This window comes from Olea europaea, chromosome 15 (assembly GCF_002742605.1).
Source record: "Olea europaea var. sylvestris chromosome 15, O_europaea_v1, whole genome shotgun sequence".
NCBI lineage: Eukaryota > Viridiplantae > Streptophyta > Magnoliopsida > Lamiales > Oleaceae > Olea > Olea europaea.
The window spans coordinates 26,727,588-26,745,424 of NC_036251.1; the positions used below are offsets into that span (position 1 = coordinate 26,727,588).

A 17,837-nucleotide genomic window follows, 5' to 3' on the forward strand; every position below is an offset into this window, starting at 1 on the left:
GTTCAGCAACCCTAGGGATACTTCTATTGCAGGTTCCATATATTATTTCACACTTCAAACTGAAATTTCCCCCAATTTGTTTCTATTCCCATTTGTTTTCCTGAATTGGCTAGGGCTGATCATGCACTGTGCATAAAAATAGTATCAAGTCAATAACCTTTTGGGTCCCTACTGCTTGATATTTGCAGGACATAGCAGTTGTCCCTCTCCTTGTCATACTACCAGTGTTGGAGAACCAGGTATGTTGAGTGTTGACAAGATATAATAATGAAAAGAGTTTCTTGAAAACTAATGCTCAGTTCATTTTCTTTTATATTGGGAGCATGGTTTTCTTTCTCAAAGTTGATGTGAAAGGGTAAGAGCCATCAATATCTTATTTGAAGTAGAAAAATCTGGTTATCAGTTACACATCATTGCATTTGCCTTCTTCTGGTTGACATCTCAAGTATGCACAAAACTGTAGATAATGTTCCACACTATCCGTAATAAATGGATTAATGGCCAGCTCAAGGACTTTGGTTGCCCTGAATGACTGAAATTTGGGCATATAGTATCATCTGAATGATATGGCAAGGATGTTCAGTATTATTGCAAAGTCATCGCGTATAGTGTCAGATTTACATGGTCAGCAATGAACTTTCAACCTTATTAATAGAATGCAAATGGGTTCTTGCATTTTTCAGCAAGCTATGCTGACATCAGTGCATGATGTCGACATGTTTCAACTATGTTGTATTCTTAGTATGTTATATTATTTTCTGGTTTTAGCTTCTCTTGCATAACAATACCACACCAATTTCAACTGAATGCATAATCTACAGCTTTGAAATCTATCATCTGCAGAATTTGGTGGAAGAAAGTATTTGGCCAATGCTTGCCAGAGAAAGTTTAAAAGCTTTAGGTGGACTAGGTTTGCTTTCTCTTGGAGGAAAATACCTTCTGAGGCGAGTATTTGAGGTGTGCACAAAAGCATTTATTTCAGATGAATAAAGATTCAGATGAAGTTTTAATTTTGTGATGTAGAAATTAAATTTATTTGTTGACCCTAGGTTGTTGCAGACACAAGAAGTTCAGAAGCTTTTGTTGCCCTATGCTTACTGACTGTAGCAGGGACATCACTTTTAACGCAGAAGTTGGGCTTCAGTGACACGGTTGATATACTTTCCTTGAATATACATGAATAAGGCAGATTGAAGTCATTAAGTTAATATATATATATATATATATATATATATATATCTTTAATTTTGAGGATTTGCAGCTAGGAGCTTTTCTAGCCGGGGCTCTTCTGGCAGAAACAAACTTCCGTACACAGATTGAAGCTGATATAAGGCCATTCAGGGGATTACTTCTTGGGTTATTTTTTGTGACAACTGGGTCTTCCATTGACACTGAGGTATTAATGTACTTTGACAACATGCATTATATCTTCTCTCAACACACAGTGAAGTATTAATATATTCTGATATATAGGTGCATAACATGTGGTAACTAACCATGTACAACCTATTTTATTACTTGTTGCAAATTGTTTAAACTGTTTACCTTCGCATTGGTTTCTTAGCGAACGCTTCTTACATTGTTTATATTTTGGTCAAATTTTGGAAATTTATTTTTCTTTACAAGAGTATTTTTTATATGCAGCTTCTTTTGCGAGAGTGGCCAAATGTATTTGCGCTGTTGGGTGGTTTGATTGCTATCAAGACACTAATTATAACAGCAGTAGGCCCCCGAGTTGGATTAACTCTCCAAGAGAGTGTAAGGATAGGTTTTCTTCTTTCTCAAGGTGGCGAATTTGGATTTGTAATTTTTTCTTTAGCAAACAGGTGAGTTGTTATTTACATCGCTAGAATATAATCTTCTTTTCTGTTACAGTTAACCGTTGCCGTTTATTATAGGCTTGGGGTGCTGCCACTTGAACTGAATAAGCTTCTAATAATTGTGGTTGTCATGTCTATGGCACTTACACCTCTACTCAATGATATTGGACGGAAGGCAGCTGATTATATTGGTGAGAAGTTTGAAGAAGACAATGTAAGTCACTGCAACTGTGCTGAGTTCTCATTATACAACAGTTTATAAGAGACCTACAGTTCAATAGAGAGGGCGTTAAGTGCTTCTGTCTGAACTTTTTATTGTTAAAATTTCTGTCAAAGGCGATGCAAGCCATATATAATAAGATGACATTAGATCTTCTCATTATCACCCGATATAGGCGGTTTAATTATTGTACCATGACATTTACCTACAATTAGGAAGTTGTGGCTCAATCATCCTCATGAAATCCTGATCCAAACCCCTTAGTGATGGGATGAAATATCCGTCTGTTTCTCTGTTTATATGACCCTTTCAAAGGAAACTTGGAGAATTTTTTTTATCACATTCTGAGGATGCTATCAACCTGCTCTAACTCAGACATTGGATTGAGGAAGATATTTGAGACAGACAATTGGAATTTTCTGATTACTGTACAATTTTTTTTCTGTATTTACCAGATATTGTAAAATCTCTCCTTTCAAGTTCTTGACTGAGAATTTTGCTGACACAGAAAATTGTTGACACGGTAAACTTTGATGCCAGTGAGCCAGTTGTTATTGTTGGGTTTGGCCAAAAGGGTCAAGTAAGCTACTCTTATCAGCCGTGTTTTTAGCTGAAACAATGTTATTAGTTTGATTAATTTAATCTTGCAACTGTACAAGGTTCTTGCCAATTTCTTGTCCACTCCGTTGCTAGATGGTGATGCTGGTGGATGGCCTTATGTTGCTTTTGATCTTGACACTTCTGTTGTGAAGGCAAGTGCTGCTAAAGTCCTAGAGCATGTTTGGCAAGACTTTAATTTTTTAAGTTGGTCAAACATACTTTTTATTTAGACATTTCGTAGGACCCACAACTTGCTACCCTCTTATGTCCACACATTCCTTAAGAGTCACAGTTTATAAGTTTCTAGATGGTGACGCTGGGGGTGGCCTTATGTTGCTTTTGATCTTGAGACTTCTCTTTTGAAGGCAATTGCTGCTAAAGTCCTAGAGCATGTTTGGCAAAGCTTGACTTCACTTTTTTAAGTTGATCAAAAATACTCATAGGACTCATAACTTGCTATTCACTTATTATCCACACATTTCGTAAGACTCACGGGTGGAAAATAGAACCTTCATTTTTCTAGACAAGGGATCAAAACTTGTAGTACTTCCTGTATGGATCATCTTTTGTTGTTGATCGGATATAGTTTTATTCACATAATTGTTCATGAGTTGACATCTATATTTGCTACTGGCCCAAATCATGCCATACTCTTTCCTTGCCAGTTTCATCAACTTTCTACTTAGCATAGCATTGATCAAAAAGGAAAATATTGCCTAATGTGATTCTTTCTGACCTGTGCTCAAAAGTAAGGGTTTCTCTTATGGATTGCGTAAGTGTTATTCTGTCATCACTATAACAGGCATCTAGAAAACTTGGTTTCCCTGTTCTTTATGGTGATGGCTCCCGTCCAGCAGTTTTGCAGTCTGCTGGCATTAGTTCTCCTAAAGCTGTAATGGTCATGTATACCGGAAAAAGGAGGACAATTGAAGCTGTTCAGCGGATTCGGCTTGCCTATCCTGGGGTACTCTTTTCGCTTCCACACTCTCTCTCAAAGCACACACAAAACACACGCATCCATAATCAGAAAATGATCAAAGAAACGGAAAAATAGAAGTTTGATATCTATGTATGCAGAACTCTTTCTATGAAAATGGAAAAGAAGAAAATAAGAAAACATTTTTAGTAAAGGCTTGCAGATACACCATTTACATTTTTGGCAGATATTTCTAACTAAAAGCCTCTTCTAGATTTCCTAGAAGTGTGAAACATCAATATTCTTTTCCCACCTTGAGGTGCAAATTAAACTTTTATTCTCAAAGAAATTTATTAAGCTCTAACTCTTTTTCAATTGGCTGAGATTGTCATGCCCTTACCAAACATGGCAAAGTATGAACATTCAATTTATTTTCTTGTCCAAAGAAATGAAATTTGTATTAGCTGACAAGTCTGTATTCTTTACAATGCTAATGCGTGGATGAAAACTCTACTCTGCAGGTCCCTATATATGCCCGTGCTCAGGACATGATGCATTTGTTAGATCTGAAGAAAGCAGGTGCAACAGACGCCATTCTTGAAAACACAGAGGTACATTGAATTGATCCTAGGTAAAGAACTAATTTTAGCTGAGATTCTCATTATGTTTTATTTTTGCAGACAAGTTTACAGCTAGGCTCCAAACTTTTGAAAGGGCTCGGTGTTATGTCTGATGATGTCACGTTTCTGCGTCAGCTAGTACGCGATTCGATGGAGTTGCAAGCTGAAGAAGCACTAGGGAAAACTGATGATCAAGACTCGCCTGTGATGAAGCCATTGCAGGTATAAATTCACAGAAATAGGTTACATTTATATTACGAGGGTTGGGATCCTTTGGCCTTTGAGCAGCAACTAACGATCTCAAGACATTTCTTTGGCTTTTAATTATCTTCTACATATTCACTTCGTTTGGTCCTTTTTGTTGTGTACGTCAAAATTAATCATCTTAGCCTGACAAATTATTGACATTTAATGAAACAATGTGTCTTTGAAGGTGAGAGTTGCAGACTTGGTTGAGGCTCGTACACTTTTTTTTGAACCTCACTCTACTGTATATAAATGTATTCTCAAATGCTGATTGATTTATGCAAGCAAATGTTATTATATTCTTCCTATTTTTCTGTTCAAAATCAGTAAAATTGTTTTTAATTTTCTCTCTGCCAATTTGTTTAGTTTTATCACGTGTTATCATTGATCAAGTGGCATTCGATGAGCTTGACCGTTCGATTGTAGAAATCTTGATCAACATTGGTGCAGATAATGGTTTGAAGTTTTAGTTCATTATAAAACATGTTGAAAAGATTTGGGAAGTGATTATAAACTATTTGAACTATAAATAAATAAAAATAAGTGATTTGTATTGAAACCCGTGAATAAAAAGTGGCTTGAGAACATAAACAACGCTAAAAGTAACTTCGAAACAATACTAAATGATTTTTAGTTCTATTATTCGTTCAAACCCAGAAATATGTGTTATCTATACATGTAGTGGTTCATTTCTGTGCTATATTTTGTATTTTATACACAATTTTGGAATAAATACAATTAGAATCATAGCCTTGGAAGGAGAAGCACTTAACGAAACACCCCCACAACAGCTTTTGTACATGATAATCCCAGAATCAGCCAAAAATATCGTCCGATGCCTTGTAAAGCGTCATTAAGCCTACACAAGATTTCAGATACATACGTCACGGCTAGAACCAGGGGGGGAAATTAAGTTTAACGAAAACTCAAGTAACTCTGTAAAATTTCAAAGCAATCATGAGTTCTGATGAAATCGTATCACAGGCGAGTACAAGGAAAAAAAGGAAGTTACCTCTCTAGAGATAACCAATGCCTGAAGTTTCTGATTCAATCATCCAAGCAAAGAATTCCTTTACAAAATTTAAGCGATCCAATGTACATATGAGGGACGTGCTTTATTTTCTGCCACTCTTTGCCTTTCATCTTCTTGCAAAGCCGTTCAAGTTGAGGACAATCTTGGATTGATAAGTGCTGAAGTGTAGTGAGGGACTGTATCGCTTCTGGTAATGATATCAGATAATTGCAATTCGAAATTGCCAACGATCTGAGAGAAGAAAGTTCTTTAAACCATTCGGGCAAAGTTATCAATCCAGGACAGCTGTGAAGTACCAGACTTTGCAGGGTTGTGGCGTGTTGTAGACTCGATGGCAAATAAGACAACTCGGGACAGGATACGATGTTTAAACTACGAAGAGTGGAGAGATTCTCAAAACCATCTGGTAATGAAGTTAACTTTGGGCAACTCATTATCGACAGTTGCTCGAGGGAAGAGAGATGATGGAAGCCACTTGACAAAGAAATCAGATTGCTGCAATTTTCAATGGAAAAGGTTTTAAGGGATCCTAAACCTTCAATTTCTTCGTGTGGAAGCAAGATCAGACTGTGACAGCAGTTGATCTCCAGAAGCTCAAGTCTTTCAAGCTTTTTCAGTCCAGGTGGCAAATCTGATAGTTTCTCACAGCAGCTAATAATCAGGGATCTCAGATAAATCAGATTCTCTAGCTTTGAAGTGAGCAAATGAAGATTTTGGCACGCTCGAATTTCCAAAGACTCCAGATACTTGTTATTTCCAAGGAGTGAACCTGAAATATGATTCAAGTTGGGGAGCATGTCGACTACCAGACTGGAAAGTGAGGTTATATTCTCCAAGGATTCCATGATCTTTGCATTGCAAAAATGCAGTTCTAAATGCCGGATAGAAGGAAAGGCAGGAGCGGGAGCATTAGTCAGGTTGGGACATTTGTCCAAAATTAACTTTTCCAGGCGAGGAAATGGTAAACCTCCATCAATGCTGGACCAATCTTCTAGGTTTGGGAAATCTTTGATTGTAAAGAATTTAACACATGGAAATGGTTCTGGGAAGACTCCGCCGTAAAATCCCTCATCGATGCTTGTGATACCATCCATTCCTTGCAGAGAAATTCTTTCGAGGAACGGAAGTTGCCCGATCTTAGGCAAGTATACACAATTTCTGCAGTTAATCAACTCAATCGTAACTAAATTTGGAAGATCCCAGGGGGGGATAGCTATACCTGGATAACCTTTTATATGGAGATTTTTCAGATTGGCATGTGGCTCAAGGCACTCAAGAATGTCTTCCACATCTTTGCTGCTTTCCTCAGGTAGGGAACTTGACGAACTGTCAGAAGAAGTCACTTTGGTAGGCGACAAGTCCTTACTTTTCTTGCTAATTCCCCACTGGAGTCTCAATGTGTGAAGATGTTTCTTTTCTCTCATATTTGCCTCTCTTGCTTCTTTTGCGTCTCTGATATTTTCCATGCGTTTTATATGCAGTTCACCTCTAAGGTTTAGAGAATGAAGTTCTGCAATGCTTTCCCAAGTCCTTTTCCCCACAATATATATTGGCAAAGTTTGAAGGTGAATCAAATTTCCAATTCCAGCAGGCATTTGAGTCAACCCTTCACAGCCCATTATATTCAGGTGTCTTAGGCTAGTTACATTAGCCATCCCAAAAGGCAACTCAACAAGGTAACAACATCCTGATAGATTCAAAGTCTGCAAATTACTGAGGTCACTAATGGTAGTGGGGAGCGTTTGGATTGAAGTGCTTGACAAGTCCAGGAATCTTAAACATAATAAAGCACTAACTGATTCGTGCAATGTTTTAATTCCAGATCCATTTAAATCCAAGATGCGCAGGTATATGAATTTCATGATTAGAAAATAAGGAATGTCACCAGAGCTACCTCCGGGAAACAAAAAAAGGAGAGTTCGCAGATGTTTGGCTTCAAACAAGTCTCTTGGAAAGGAAGATGGATCGAAGTTACAAATGACGGACGAGTGACGAATCCGTGCCAGGTCGCTTGGTGCTAAACCATGTCCAAATATTGCGAACACATTCCCTCCAATAGTTCTTGCAAGATCATGAATAAGATCGTGCATTTTGTATACTGCATGGCTGACATTTTTGCATTTCTCAACTTCTTGGAAGAAAGACAGATGCAACAAATCATCGAAATACTCATCGCCTATGCTTTCTAGCTGTCTATTTTCCCCATCTGGTAGAATCAAGCCTTCTGCCATCCATATGTAGATCATTTTTTCTTTATTGATTTCATGATTTTTAGGGAATAATGAACAAAATGCAAAACAGCGCTTCAGATGTGGTGGCAAATAGACGTAGCTCAGCCTTAAGGCTGGTAAGATGGCACCCTGGCATCCTTTGAGATTCCAGAGTTCACTATCTTGCACGGACATCCAATAATCCTCTTTCTTCAAGCGCAATAGGCTCCCTAACGTTTTTGCTGCCAAAGGGACACCTCCACACTTCTTGATGATTTCTTTCCCAATTTTCATAAGATTAGTACTTTCATCCTCTCGATCCTCGCCAAAAGCTTGTTTCCTGAACAAAACCCAACAAGCATCATCAGATAATACTTTAAGTTCATACACCGTGGAGCCCGTGAAATATGCAACTTTCATACTCCGTGTAGTGACCACGACTCTACTTCCTTCTGCACCACTTCTCAGCAAATCGATAAATCTCTCCCACTCGTCTTTGTCTTCATTCCACACATCATCCAAAACTAGCAAAAATCTCTTCCCACATATCGAGTCCTGAAGTTGAGATTGAAGAAGATCCATACTACAGAGTCGACAACTCCCTTTGGTCGCAGATTCCACGATACTCATCATGAGCTTTTTGATGTCAAAACTTTCCGAAACATAGATCCACATTTTCAAATCAAAGTGGTCATTTACAGTCTTATCATTGTAAACTAACTGAGCTAGAGTTGTTTTCCCAAGCCCTCCAATGCCAACAATTGAAACGACTGACATATACTCTATTGTTTTACCTTCGTTGCCAGGTAACAAAAGCTTGAGTAGATTTTTTTTATCATCCTCCCTTCCATATATTTTAGACTCAACCACGGACGACCATGTTTCTTTACTTCGGACTAAACTGGTTGAACCTTTTTCTACACGTAAATTATAGGTAAAACCCTGTTTTGCAATCTCATTCAAATCTTTCAGCTTATTTTGAAGCTTAGAAGCAATATGGAAAAGATGATCAGAAGGCTTAAACGGTAGAAAGAAATCACTTACGTCTTTGCCTCGACTGCCTCGACGTTCACATTTAAATATTTCATCTGAAATCTCATCCAGCAAGTCCTCAGATGCATAAGCTACGTCCTCGAGCTTCAATAGCCACTGCTTCACGGCCTGTCGAGTTTCTTGCTGATTCTGTGCATCTTCAAGAATAGCCTGAACCATAGGTAGCGTTTGCTGAAGTTTTCTGATATTATCTTTAAAATTATAGAGATCACGAAACTTCTCTATGAATGAAGAAGTCAATTTTTCAATAATTACTTCTAAAAGATTGCTTAAAATTAAATTTGCCATAAGTATAGTAACTCAGAGAATGTAAAGGGGAGTACTGGATGCATCAATAAGTAAGCTATAAGGGCACGTTTGGACAAAACAGCGGTAATATTTTAACTCTCTCTTGTTCTTTTTCGATGAAATGGAGATAAAGCTTCTTCATTATACCAAAATCCAACGTAGGAACCAACATAGAACCGGTAGAAATCCTGTAAAGAAACGAAGAGCCTGGAATATACCTTTGAGATATACCAAGGTAGCACATTATTAGATGAGCTCCCATATCATTGGACCTCGAATTCTCGATATCTCCAATGAATCTTCAATCCTCCATGAATATACCTTTGAGATATACCGAGGTAGCAAATTATCATATGAGCTCCCATATCATTGGACCTCGAATTCTCGGAATTCTCGATGTCTCCAACGAATCTTCAATCCTCCATGAATATACCTTTGAGATATACCAAGGTAGCACAATATTATATGAGCCATCGCGTGCACGACCGCAATAGGGAAATTGTTTTTTAATATTTAATTAAATAAAATTAAAAAATTTTCTTGAATAAATATATAAATACAGTAAAATGTAAAATTATGTATATATGAAAATATAAATCAATAAAATCCAAGTTATAGCGCAGACGTCACCAACAAGAAGAAGTTGACAACAACAATTTCCAATTTCTTGCCAAATCACAAAGCATTATTGTTTCATTGTTCCAATTCACAATTCTCTATTTTCGTCTATAATATTGTTCCATTTTTCATAGATTCTCTATTTTCACAATCATAGATGACAGATTCTCCATTAATTCACAGGGAAAGTTTTATATATATAACCCATTAGAATAAAAGAATTCATCGTTTACTGATTGATATTTTAAATTCAGAAATTACTGACAACTGAATTAAAATAGATCAAATTTACTGAGTTCCCATAAGTCCTTACCTTTCTGTAACTGAAGATAAACATCAGCCGTTGACAATCAATCTTTTAATAATTACTCGTGATGAAACTCTGCTATTTGGTTGATTATCACCGAGGAGGTAAGAATACACCGCTTCTGGTGTCGGGCTGAAGATTTTGATCGGATAATATCTTGATTCATCAAAGGGTGAGAGATTAAAAAATGGATTATCTAAATTTTTCCCAATTCCAAGATATTTTACACAATCCGTCATGATTAATTTAGAATATTCATAGAATTATAAGTTTATAGTGGAAGAACGCATCACCATTGTTCTTGTATCATTGCATAAGTTCTAAGGTTAATCACATTCCATACGCCATCTTCTGTGATATGTTGAAAACTTATACATCTTCATGTGATGAATTGATCACTGTTGTCCAATGGGATTATTAAAGCATTTTTTCTATATTGAAAAATCTCAACGAATTTCTATTTCCACTGGTTCTTGCTGATTTCTCAGCCATAATCCGTTATCGGATTTTGTTTTATTTTTTAAATTAAACCTCTGCATTGTACATAACAATCATAATATGCATAGTCCAATAAATATGATATATGACAAACTTATTGAATATTTGATTATGATACATGTGAAATACCTTAATTCATTGAGATATATGTCGATGTTTGATGCAATCGTGGAAGTACTGATTGCATGCTTTGAATTTACATGCATGGAAATTATTGATTAAATGTATTTGATTGATTTCAATTTAGAAAATGTGATACTTGGTCCAATTTTATTGATGAGTAGATGAGAGAGGGAGGAGGTAGATGAGAGAGAATTACTAGAAAAACAAAAACTTACTTATTCTAAAGAAAATATTTTCCTTATTTTCAGAAAAAATATGGATATGGACATGTGACCAAAAGAAAGAAAGTGTCTTTCATGGAAAAAAAAAATATCGATCAAACAGCATAAAAATATGAATTTTGGTGAAAAAAAATAACATTTTTAATGAAAAATATTGATAATCAAATGCACCCATGTATTCATAATTCGCATTACTACATGAAGCAAGCTTACATTTCTGCATATGGTGGTACCATTGTGCCTCTTGGGCATCGTGATCATTGGACGATGCCGAAAATTCATGGCCCTAATGAGATGTTCTCACTAACTTTAAAAGGAAAGTCGAGGGACCTAAAAAGAGAAGACTAGGATCGAAGCATTAAAGCAAAGAAGTAACAAGGTATGGAGGTAACATTCACAATATGAGAACTTGTAAGCAACCACTGACATTGAATCAGTTACGAAAACATGAGAGAAATCAGATTTGACTTGACACTTTTTGAATAGTTGTTGGACATGGGCTGCTGGCAATTTACTTCTAAAATTCTGTTTTTGCTTTTGTGTTTTTGAAGTACTGTGTTGATTGGATTGGAAAATGTCCTTATTCTAGGAACTCTTTTAACTGTTGCGCATACAAATCAATTGAGTATATACCACGACTACACACGAGATAACTTTGATGCGAAAGAAGTGCGTTGATCTTTGAGATATTATGGAATATTTGTTTATTCAAATTATGATTATATTACGTTTGTTAGTATGGAATTTTGTGATCTTGATGATTAATAATTTGGATTTCCTGAATATTTGATGTTTATTTAATTTTTATTTGAAAAAAAAAATCAATGGTTCATAGTTCACTTCGAATTATCTTGAAAATATAATCAAATGGAACTATGTCCACCCTTAAATAGATAAATAATTTAAATTTCATTTCTAACGAATTTCGCACGTAATTCCTATTTGTCTGCTTTATGTGAATGTCATTTACTTTCGTTCACATGGTATAGATGTTCGATGAATAGATGACTAAATTTAATTTTTCATTTTCAATGATTCTTGTCTAATAACTCAAATTTTATATTTAGAGCTCGTTTGAACCACATTATAATGAGAATGAGAATGAGAAATAGAGTCGTTATGGACTCCACACCAGAGATATAAATTCAAAAATGGTGGCTTTATGTGATAGATAACGGTCATATTTTTCATTTTAATGAAATAAAAATGAGGCTCAAACAGGAGCTTAATGTTTATTTAGTCGAAAATGCCTCTTGTCCAGGCCAAAAAACAGGGGGCCGAGGTGGAAAAGTCCAGGCCAAAAAACAGGGTGCCGAGGTGTTTCCACCTCGGCCCCCTGTTTTTTACCCTGTTTCTGAGCCTGGCTCAGAAGCAGAACTGTTATTTAGTAGGAGAAGTTTAAACATGAGAAAATTAACAATACTTTGATGACTGATTTGCAAGAAAATTACTGATGATTTTTTCAAGCAAACAATATTTACTCCATGCTCCATTTTTTTCTTTCTCAAAACTCATTTTCAATCACATAAAATTTATGAAACTCCACAGCTTTTATCAATTTTTTTACCACACATTTTATCAACTTTTATTATAATCTTAAAAATCCTTTAAAAAAAAAAAAAAAAAAAACCAACTAGGGGCTTAGTCATTGACTTGCAAGAAAACATTAATTGTTTCGTGGTATTATTGGACACGTAACGCTTTAATACAAGTGGATTAATACTTTTCGATACTTCACAAAAATTCGACTTATGGAGTTGAATTACATGTTTGGAAGGTAATTATAATTTAACATCATTTAATCCACAATTACTACTAAATTTTATTTACATATTTTTAAAAAATTCACAACTTTCAATTATTCACACACACACGTGTGTGTATATATATCACTTCCCAAACCAAAAACATCATTACTTGTTTGAGCCAATTTTTGTAAGATAATGGCCCCGTAGGGATTTTTTGCCCCAAAAAATTGATTTTTTGACCGTTATTTTACTATTCAAGCCGTAATTTTTGACTTCTTCTCTCACATGTGGACCCAACTTTTCTTCTAACCGTCAAAAAATCAATTCTCAAAATCCCTACCAAACGGGCTCAATATATTTTCGAATAGTGATTTTTTTAGAAAGTGTGATTAAAAAATAAGAAAAAGGTTTTGTTTACGTATAATATTATTTTATGGAAGTATGTGCAATTGAAAACAATTTTTTTTTTTTAAAGTTTTTGAAATAATGGAGGCCAAACATAAAATTCTTTGGTTTCCTATTTGTATCCACGATAATATTTCTCAATTAAAAAAAAAAAATCCTCGAATAATAATTTTTCGGAAAAAATAACAGAATTACAGTAAAGATATTCATTTTTTTTTTTTTTCGTTTTATCCGTTTAACGATATATCACTATATACAAGCAGCTCCTACATATCCTGTTTCATGGAAGGAGAACAACCAGAGACCCATATGGACGCCCATTAGACGACCCGATATCGAGCCCGAAACTGGAACCTCAGCAATAGTGATAGAAAGAGCATGGCTACGGATCCTCCCCCAGCTCCCAATCCTTCTTGGTTTACACCTAAAAGGTAACTTTTTTGTATTTATAAATTGTATTTTTGTGATTTATTTACTTGGTGATAAGGTGGGCTTCTTGATTGGTTCAAGAAAATCTGCTGAAGGAATCGAGAAAATTTGAGTTATGTTGGGTTTATAAACGATTGTTTCAGAAAAGGGAAAAAAAGTCAAGTCTTTACTGTTGTCAGAATAAATTATGTAGTTGGAAAATAAATTTGGATTTTTTGGTCACATTATTCTTACGAACTCAATTAAAAATCTGAAGGGAAGATAACTTAGTAGGGTTTTCGGAAAATTGGTCGTTCATGCGTTGGGTGATGTAAGGATTATGACGATTAGGGTTTTTGATTTTGAGTAAATTGTGATTAGGTTATGGGAGGACGCAATTATAAGTGGTTGCCTTCCAATCAATTTGAAATTCATTGAAATTCAGTTCATGCATTATCAAATTAATGGTACTATGATTGAGCTCTTCCAATCTGAAACCTGTTGTATTAATTAATTACTTTTTAATAATTTTCTTAGTGGGATTCTGTTTGCTTTTCTGGCAGGTTACTTGTTATATTTTGTGTCATCAACTTACTAAATTATGTGGATCGCGGAGCAATAGCAAGCAATGGTGTTAATGGGAGCAGCAAGACTTGCTCAAAAGATGGTATATGCTCATCTGGTAGTGGAATTCAGTAAGTTCTATATTAACTTCTGGTCACAATTTTGAAGTACTTTACTTCGTTCAACTTTCTACTTTTTCGACCATAACACAAATCACTAACCATTTTATGACCTCTTAAGCTTCTCCATGAAGCCGTTAATTGTGTGATCGGCTCATTTAATTGTTAAAGGCAACAAAATATTGAAAGGACAAACATGGTTGCTCTTCATGGTTTGACCCAGAGGCCTATTCCCACTGGCCTATGTTTAAATTCAGTAACATGGGAGGGAAAGTGACAGTGTAAAAGGATTTTAGTAAAGAAAGGACTAAAGGAAGAGAAGGGGAAACCTTAAGTTTCATAGTTCTTTTGCGGATATGTAATTGAAGGGGCTGAAGGTGGTAAACAACTAAAAAGACCAAACTAGCCTCATCTTCCTTTCATCTGTCAAACTTCTCTTCTGCTTTGCCACCCCTGTTTTTTTTACCCAGTTAAGCATATGCTTATAGCTTCAACGTTTGCATCACGTAGAGCAAAAATTACAACCTTCCTTCCTCTCCCGAAAGAAAAGAAAGGAAATAAACCTAAAGGGGAAAATGGGAAGGAAAGAAAACACTTCAGAGGTGTAAGGCAATATGGACTGCTGTTCATTGTTTACTGAATAGCATCTTGAATATGTTTCTATCACATGCTTATGAGTGGAAGATGTCCTTTTACTTGTTAAATCTATTGACAATCAGGTCTATGTATGTGTTCTGCAATAGTGCAATGCAGTGCTTGAATGTGTTCTAGCCCATGCAAAATTATACATTTATAGACGAGCGTAATTATAGTAACCATACAAATTAAATCAATTAATTATAATTAATAATACAATTGTCGTTTCCATGTTATTACAATTTTGACGTTTTGAAAAGAAACACGAGTATTCGAAGGATAACTTTGGGTTTGGAGGAATAAGATACTTGTTTTCTATCCATAATATCAGCCATTCACGATGTCCTTAAAGCATTGACATATGTTGTATCAAACTCAACGTTGTGTAATCTTTTGCATTTGATTTTACATTATATGTTCTCTTTCTGATGTCAGAAAACAGCATGGTTGGGAGCATTTTACATGTGTATACCGAGTGGTGTTGCAGTTGGCTATGTTTACGGTGGATTGGTATGTATATTCTCAACAACTGCTTTTGGCTGTTCCTTTGGCAAAAGATTCCTTTACTCTTTCCATTATGAGAGTAGTACATTCTCAATTTAATTTCTTTATTATCTTTGCTATGAGATAAAATCTTATTATATTCTCCCTCGTCTCCATCTTCATGTAATTTTTCTCCACTGTGGAAACCATTCTAAACTCATTCCTGCTTTCTCTGTTTACAGGTTGGCCAATTCAACTGGCGTATCGCATTCTGGGGAGAGGCAATTTTGATGCTTCCTTTTGCTATATTAGGCTTTGTGATGAAACCTTTGCAGTTGAAAGGTCTTTTTTAAGTCATCGCGTAGCTTTGCTTTTATCCCATTTTCTTTTCCAGCCATTTTTTAATAATTTGATCCTGCAGGTTTCTCTCCTGCTGTATCCAAAAAAGCATCTGTATTGCAGTATGGCTCGGAAGATCAAGGTGCGATATTTTGCTGTTAACATGCATTAAGACTGTTACAAGTTTTTTCCCCTCATTCTGCATTTGGGGAATTCTGATTGGTGAAGCAAGAGCTGGGAAATTCACCTATCCCCTCCAAGTCACCAAATGCTCCTGACATGGTATACAAGTGCTCTCAATTTTCAATGGGTGACAGAATAAACCGATAAAATTACTAAGACTGAATTTTTACCAACCCTGTTCTAATCCATTAAATTTTCATGCAAGCAATCCTATAAGCATCACCCAAAAAGGAAAAACCCAATAAACATCAGTCCTGTAAAAGAAATGAAAATCCTTCCGCTACCATCCTCACAACTTCACAATCACCACCGCCAGGTCCACCTTACATTTTCTCATTACTTTGCCACCGGAAGTTGCCCCTTTCTCACCAATCACTGAAAGCTGTGGAATAGTTTGAACATCCTTTTTGCTTTTGATTTCTACTCTCCCCTGGAAGTTTATTTTTTTGCTAAGCATATCTAGTGTGCTTGAATATTTGACCTAAACACTTTTATTTGAATGAATGCAATGGTCAAATGGTGAAGATGGCGAACTGTCCACAAGAGAAGCTGCAGATCAAAGTTCAAAAGCTTTTGGGTGAGGAATTTTTTGAGCTCACTTTAGGATATTAGAAGTTTAGAACTACTTAATGAACATTTGGTTTGAATTTCATTTAGGTGTGTGTGATTTCACGACTTCATTTCTTGTGTATAAATGGATATGTTATTGGTAAACCTTACATCTAATTCAGGTTAACAGTTGCTTGGAATGCAAATGTATTGACAAGATTTTGGGAAGATGTAAAAATTCTTTTACTGGAGAAGGTTTATGTTGTGAATGTTCTTGGTATATTCTCTATCCTTCCATAACCAAAAACTTGTGCGCTAGTTGCATTCTTGAATAATATTTGGAGTGTTGATCTTATATCTCCTCTACTTGTTTTTGTGTTTGGACATCGGCAGCTGAAAAAGTGACAAGACAATGATTACTGATTTAATGTAAATGGTTATATCCACTAAAATAAGCATGTTGATTTCTTGCATGCAAAAATCTTGATTTTTCTATACTATTGCAGGTTACATAGCATATAATTTTGTCATAGGTTCATATTCCTATTGGGGACCCAAGGCTGGTTATAATATATATCACATGGTAAGCTTTTAGCGGCCCTTGAACTGTCAATGCCTCACTGTCATTATTACATATGGTTTTTCTAATACATGAGACATTTGAATTGTATGATGACGCAAAGCACGTTCTCTTTTAGTCTCATAAAATTTATACTATTATGATTTAATATTTGAAATTTGGTTTACTTTTACCAGGGTAATGCAGATATTATGTTTGGAGGTGTTACAGTAGTTTGTGGAATATTGGGAACACTAGCAGGTGGTTATGTACTTGATCTTATGACTTCCACAATATCCAATGCTTTTAAGGTAGGCCTGCTTGCAACTAACTTTTGCATAACCTTTGGTTGGGAATCTTTGTTCATATTTAGTTTTCATTCTTTCTTTAATTTTGAATTTTCGTAAAGAAAATGCATACACTAATGAACTCCAAAAGTAACATAAAGAGAATGTTAATACACTAATGAACTCCTTCCAGAACGTTTTGTCTCCTCCAACATGATGATGATATAACTTAGAAACTAGATGAACAAAGAGGATGATGAGGAACAGATGCATGGAGAAAATGAATCTCCACTATTGGAGGCTGAAATTTACTGAACCCAACATTGCACCTGATGCTGCCTAATTCTTTTAATGACACTCAACGGGACTGTGTTTATTTTTTGGTTAATAGAGTGCAAAATAGAATATGTGAACTATAGTACTAGGTATAATTTAATAACTGGAGAGTTCTCATTTTGAAATGATGAATAGTTTCATCAAATATTGTTATGGATCAGACACCTAATCTCGTGAGAATTAGACATCTAATATCGTATCTCTAAGAGCAATAACAACATGGAACGAAAATCAAATGCAAGTAAAAACATATGATATATAGTGATTCACTCATTGCGAGAGCTACAAGGACTTGCCTTTGCACAATTTCACTTTAATGAAGAAGGAGATTACATTCATTTCATGATGCACACCTCTCTATTTCCTCTTTATTATAAAAAACAGCTCTAATGTCCTCTACATAAGGAGAACATAGTATGGTCAATCTGAGAAGTGAAAAAAAAAAAAA

At 35.5% G+C, this 17,837-nt stretch overlaps 3 protein-coding genes across 3 annotated transcripts in view; 2 read left to right on the plus strand and 1 right to left on the minus strand.

Annotated features, from left to right (window-relative positions):
* LOC111411475 (K(+) efflux antiporter 3, chloroplastic-like) overlaps nt 1–5,279 on the plus strand; it is an 11,753-nt gene extending 6,474 nt beyond the window's left edge. Inside the window, 15 exon segments of the mRNA XM_023041999.1 lie at nt 7–32; nt 189–239; nt 844–957; nt 1,050–1,151; nt 1,262–1,396; nt 1,645–1,826; nt 1,899–2,034; nt 2,549–2,620; nt 2,700–2,792; nt 3,443–3,604; nt 4,078–4,167; nt 4,237–4,398; nt 4,610–4,676; nt 4,789–4,885; nt 5,165–5,279. Of these exon segments, the coding sequence (XP_022897767.1) occupies nt 7–32; nt 189–239; nt 844–957; nt 1,050–1,151; nt 1,262–1,396; nt 1,645–1,826; nt 1,899–2,034; nt 2,549–2,620; nt 2,700–2,792; nt 3,443–3,604; nt 4,078–4,167; nt 4,237–4,398; nt 4,610–4,676; nt 4,789–4,885; nt 5,165–5,279 (1,604 nt within the window).
* Nucleotides 5,280–5,353: 74 nt separating this feature from the next.
* On the minus strand, nt 5,354–10,170 carry LOC111411476 (putative disease resistance protein RGA3). Its single transcript, XM_023042000.1, has 4 exons — nt 9,994–10,170; nt 9,938–9,947; nt 9,440–9,498; nt 5,354–8,868 (listed from the first exon to the last, which is right to left on the minus strand). Exons 1-4 carry the CDS (start codon nt 10,168–10,170, stop codon nt 5,470–5,472), a joined length of 3,645 nt encoding a protein of 1,214 aa, XP_022897768.1. The 3' UTR covers nt 5,354–5,469.
* A 4,915-nt stretch (nt 10,171–15,085) lies between these two features.
* The window catches only part of LOC111410691 (probable sphingolipid transporter spinster homolog 2), a gene marked incomplete at its 5' end in the record, with an annotated part of 4,741 nt that continues 1,989 nt past the window's right edge, over nt 15,086–17,837 (plus strand). The window contains 7 exons of the mRNA XM_023041155.1: nt 15,086–15,163; nt 15,379–15,478; nt 15,558–15,617; nt 16,184–16,235; nt 16,390–16,484; nt 16,714–16,790; nt 16,964–17,077. Of these exons, the coding sequence (XP_022896923.1) occupies nt 15,086–15,163; nt 15,379–15,478; nt 15,558–15,617; nt 16,184–16,235; nt 16,390–16,484; nt 16,714–16,790; nt 16,964–17,077 (576 nt within the window). The remainder of the gene's footprint in view (nt 15,164–15,378; nt 15,479–15,557; nt 15,618–16,183; nt 16,236–16,389; nt 16,485–16,713; nt 16,791–16,963; nt 17,078–17,837) is intronic.

Coding starts and splice junctions, on each gene's coding strand:
- LOC111411476 (XM_023042000.1), bottom strand. CDS start 10,170: ATGACGGATTGTGTAAAATATCTTGGAATTGGGAAAAATTTAGATAAT. Junction 8,869..9,439: donor TACCTTGGTATATCTCAAAG/GTATATTCATGG, acceptor CCTATGGTTCAG/GCTATTCTTGAAGATGCACA.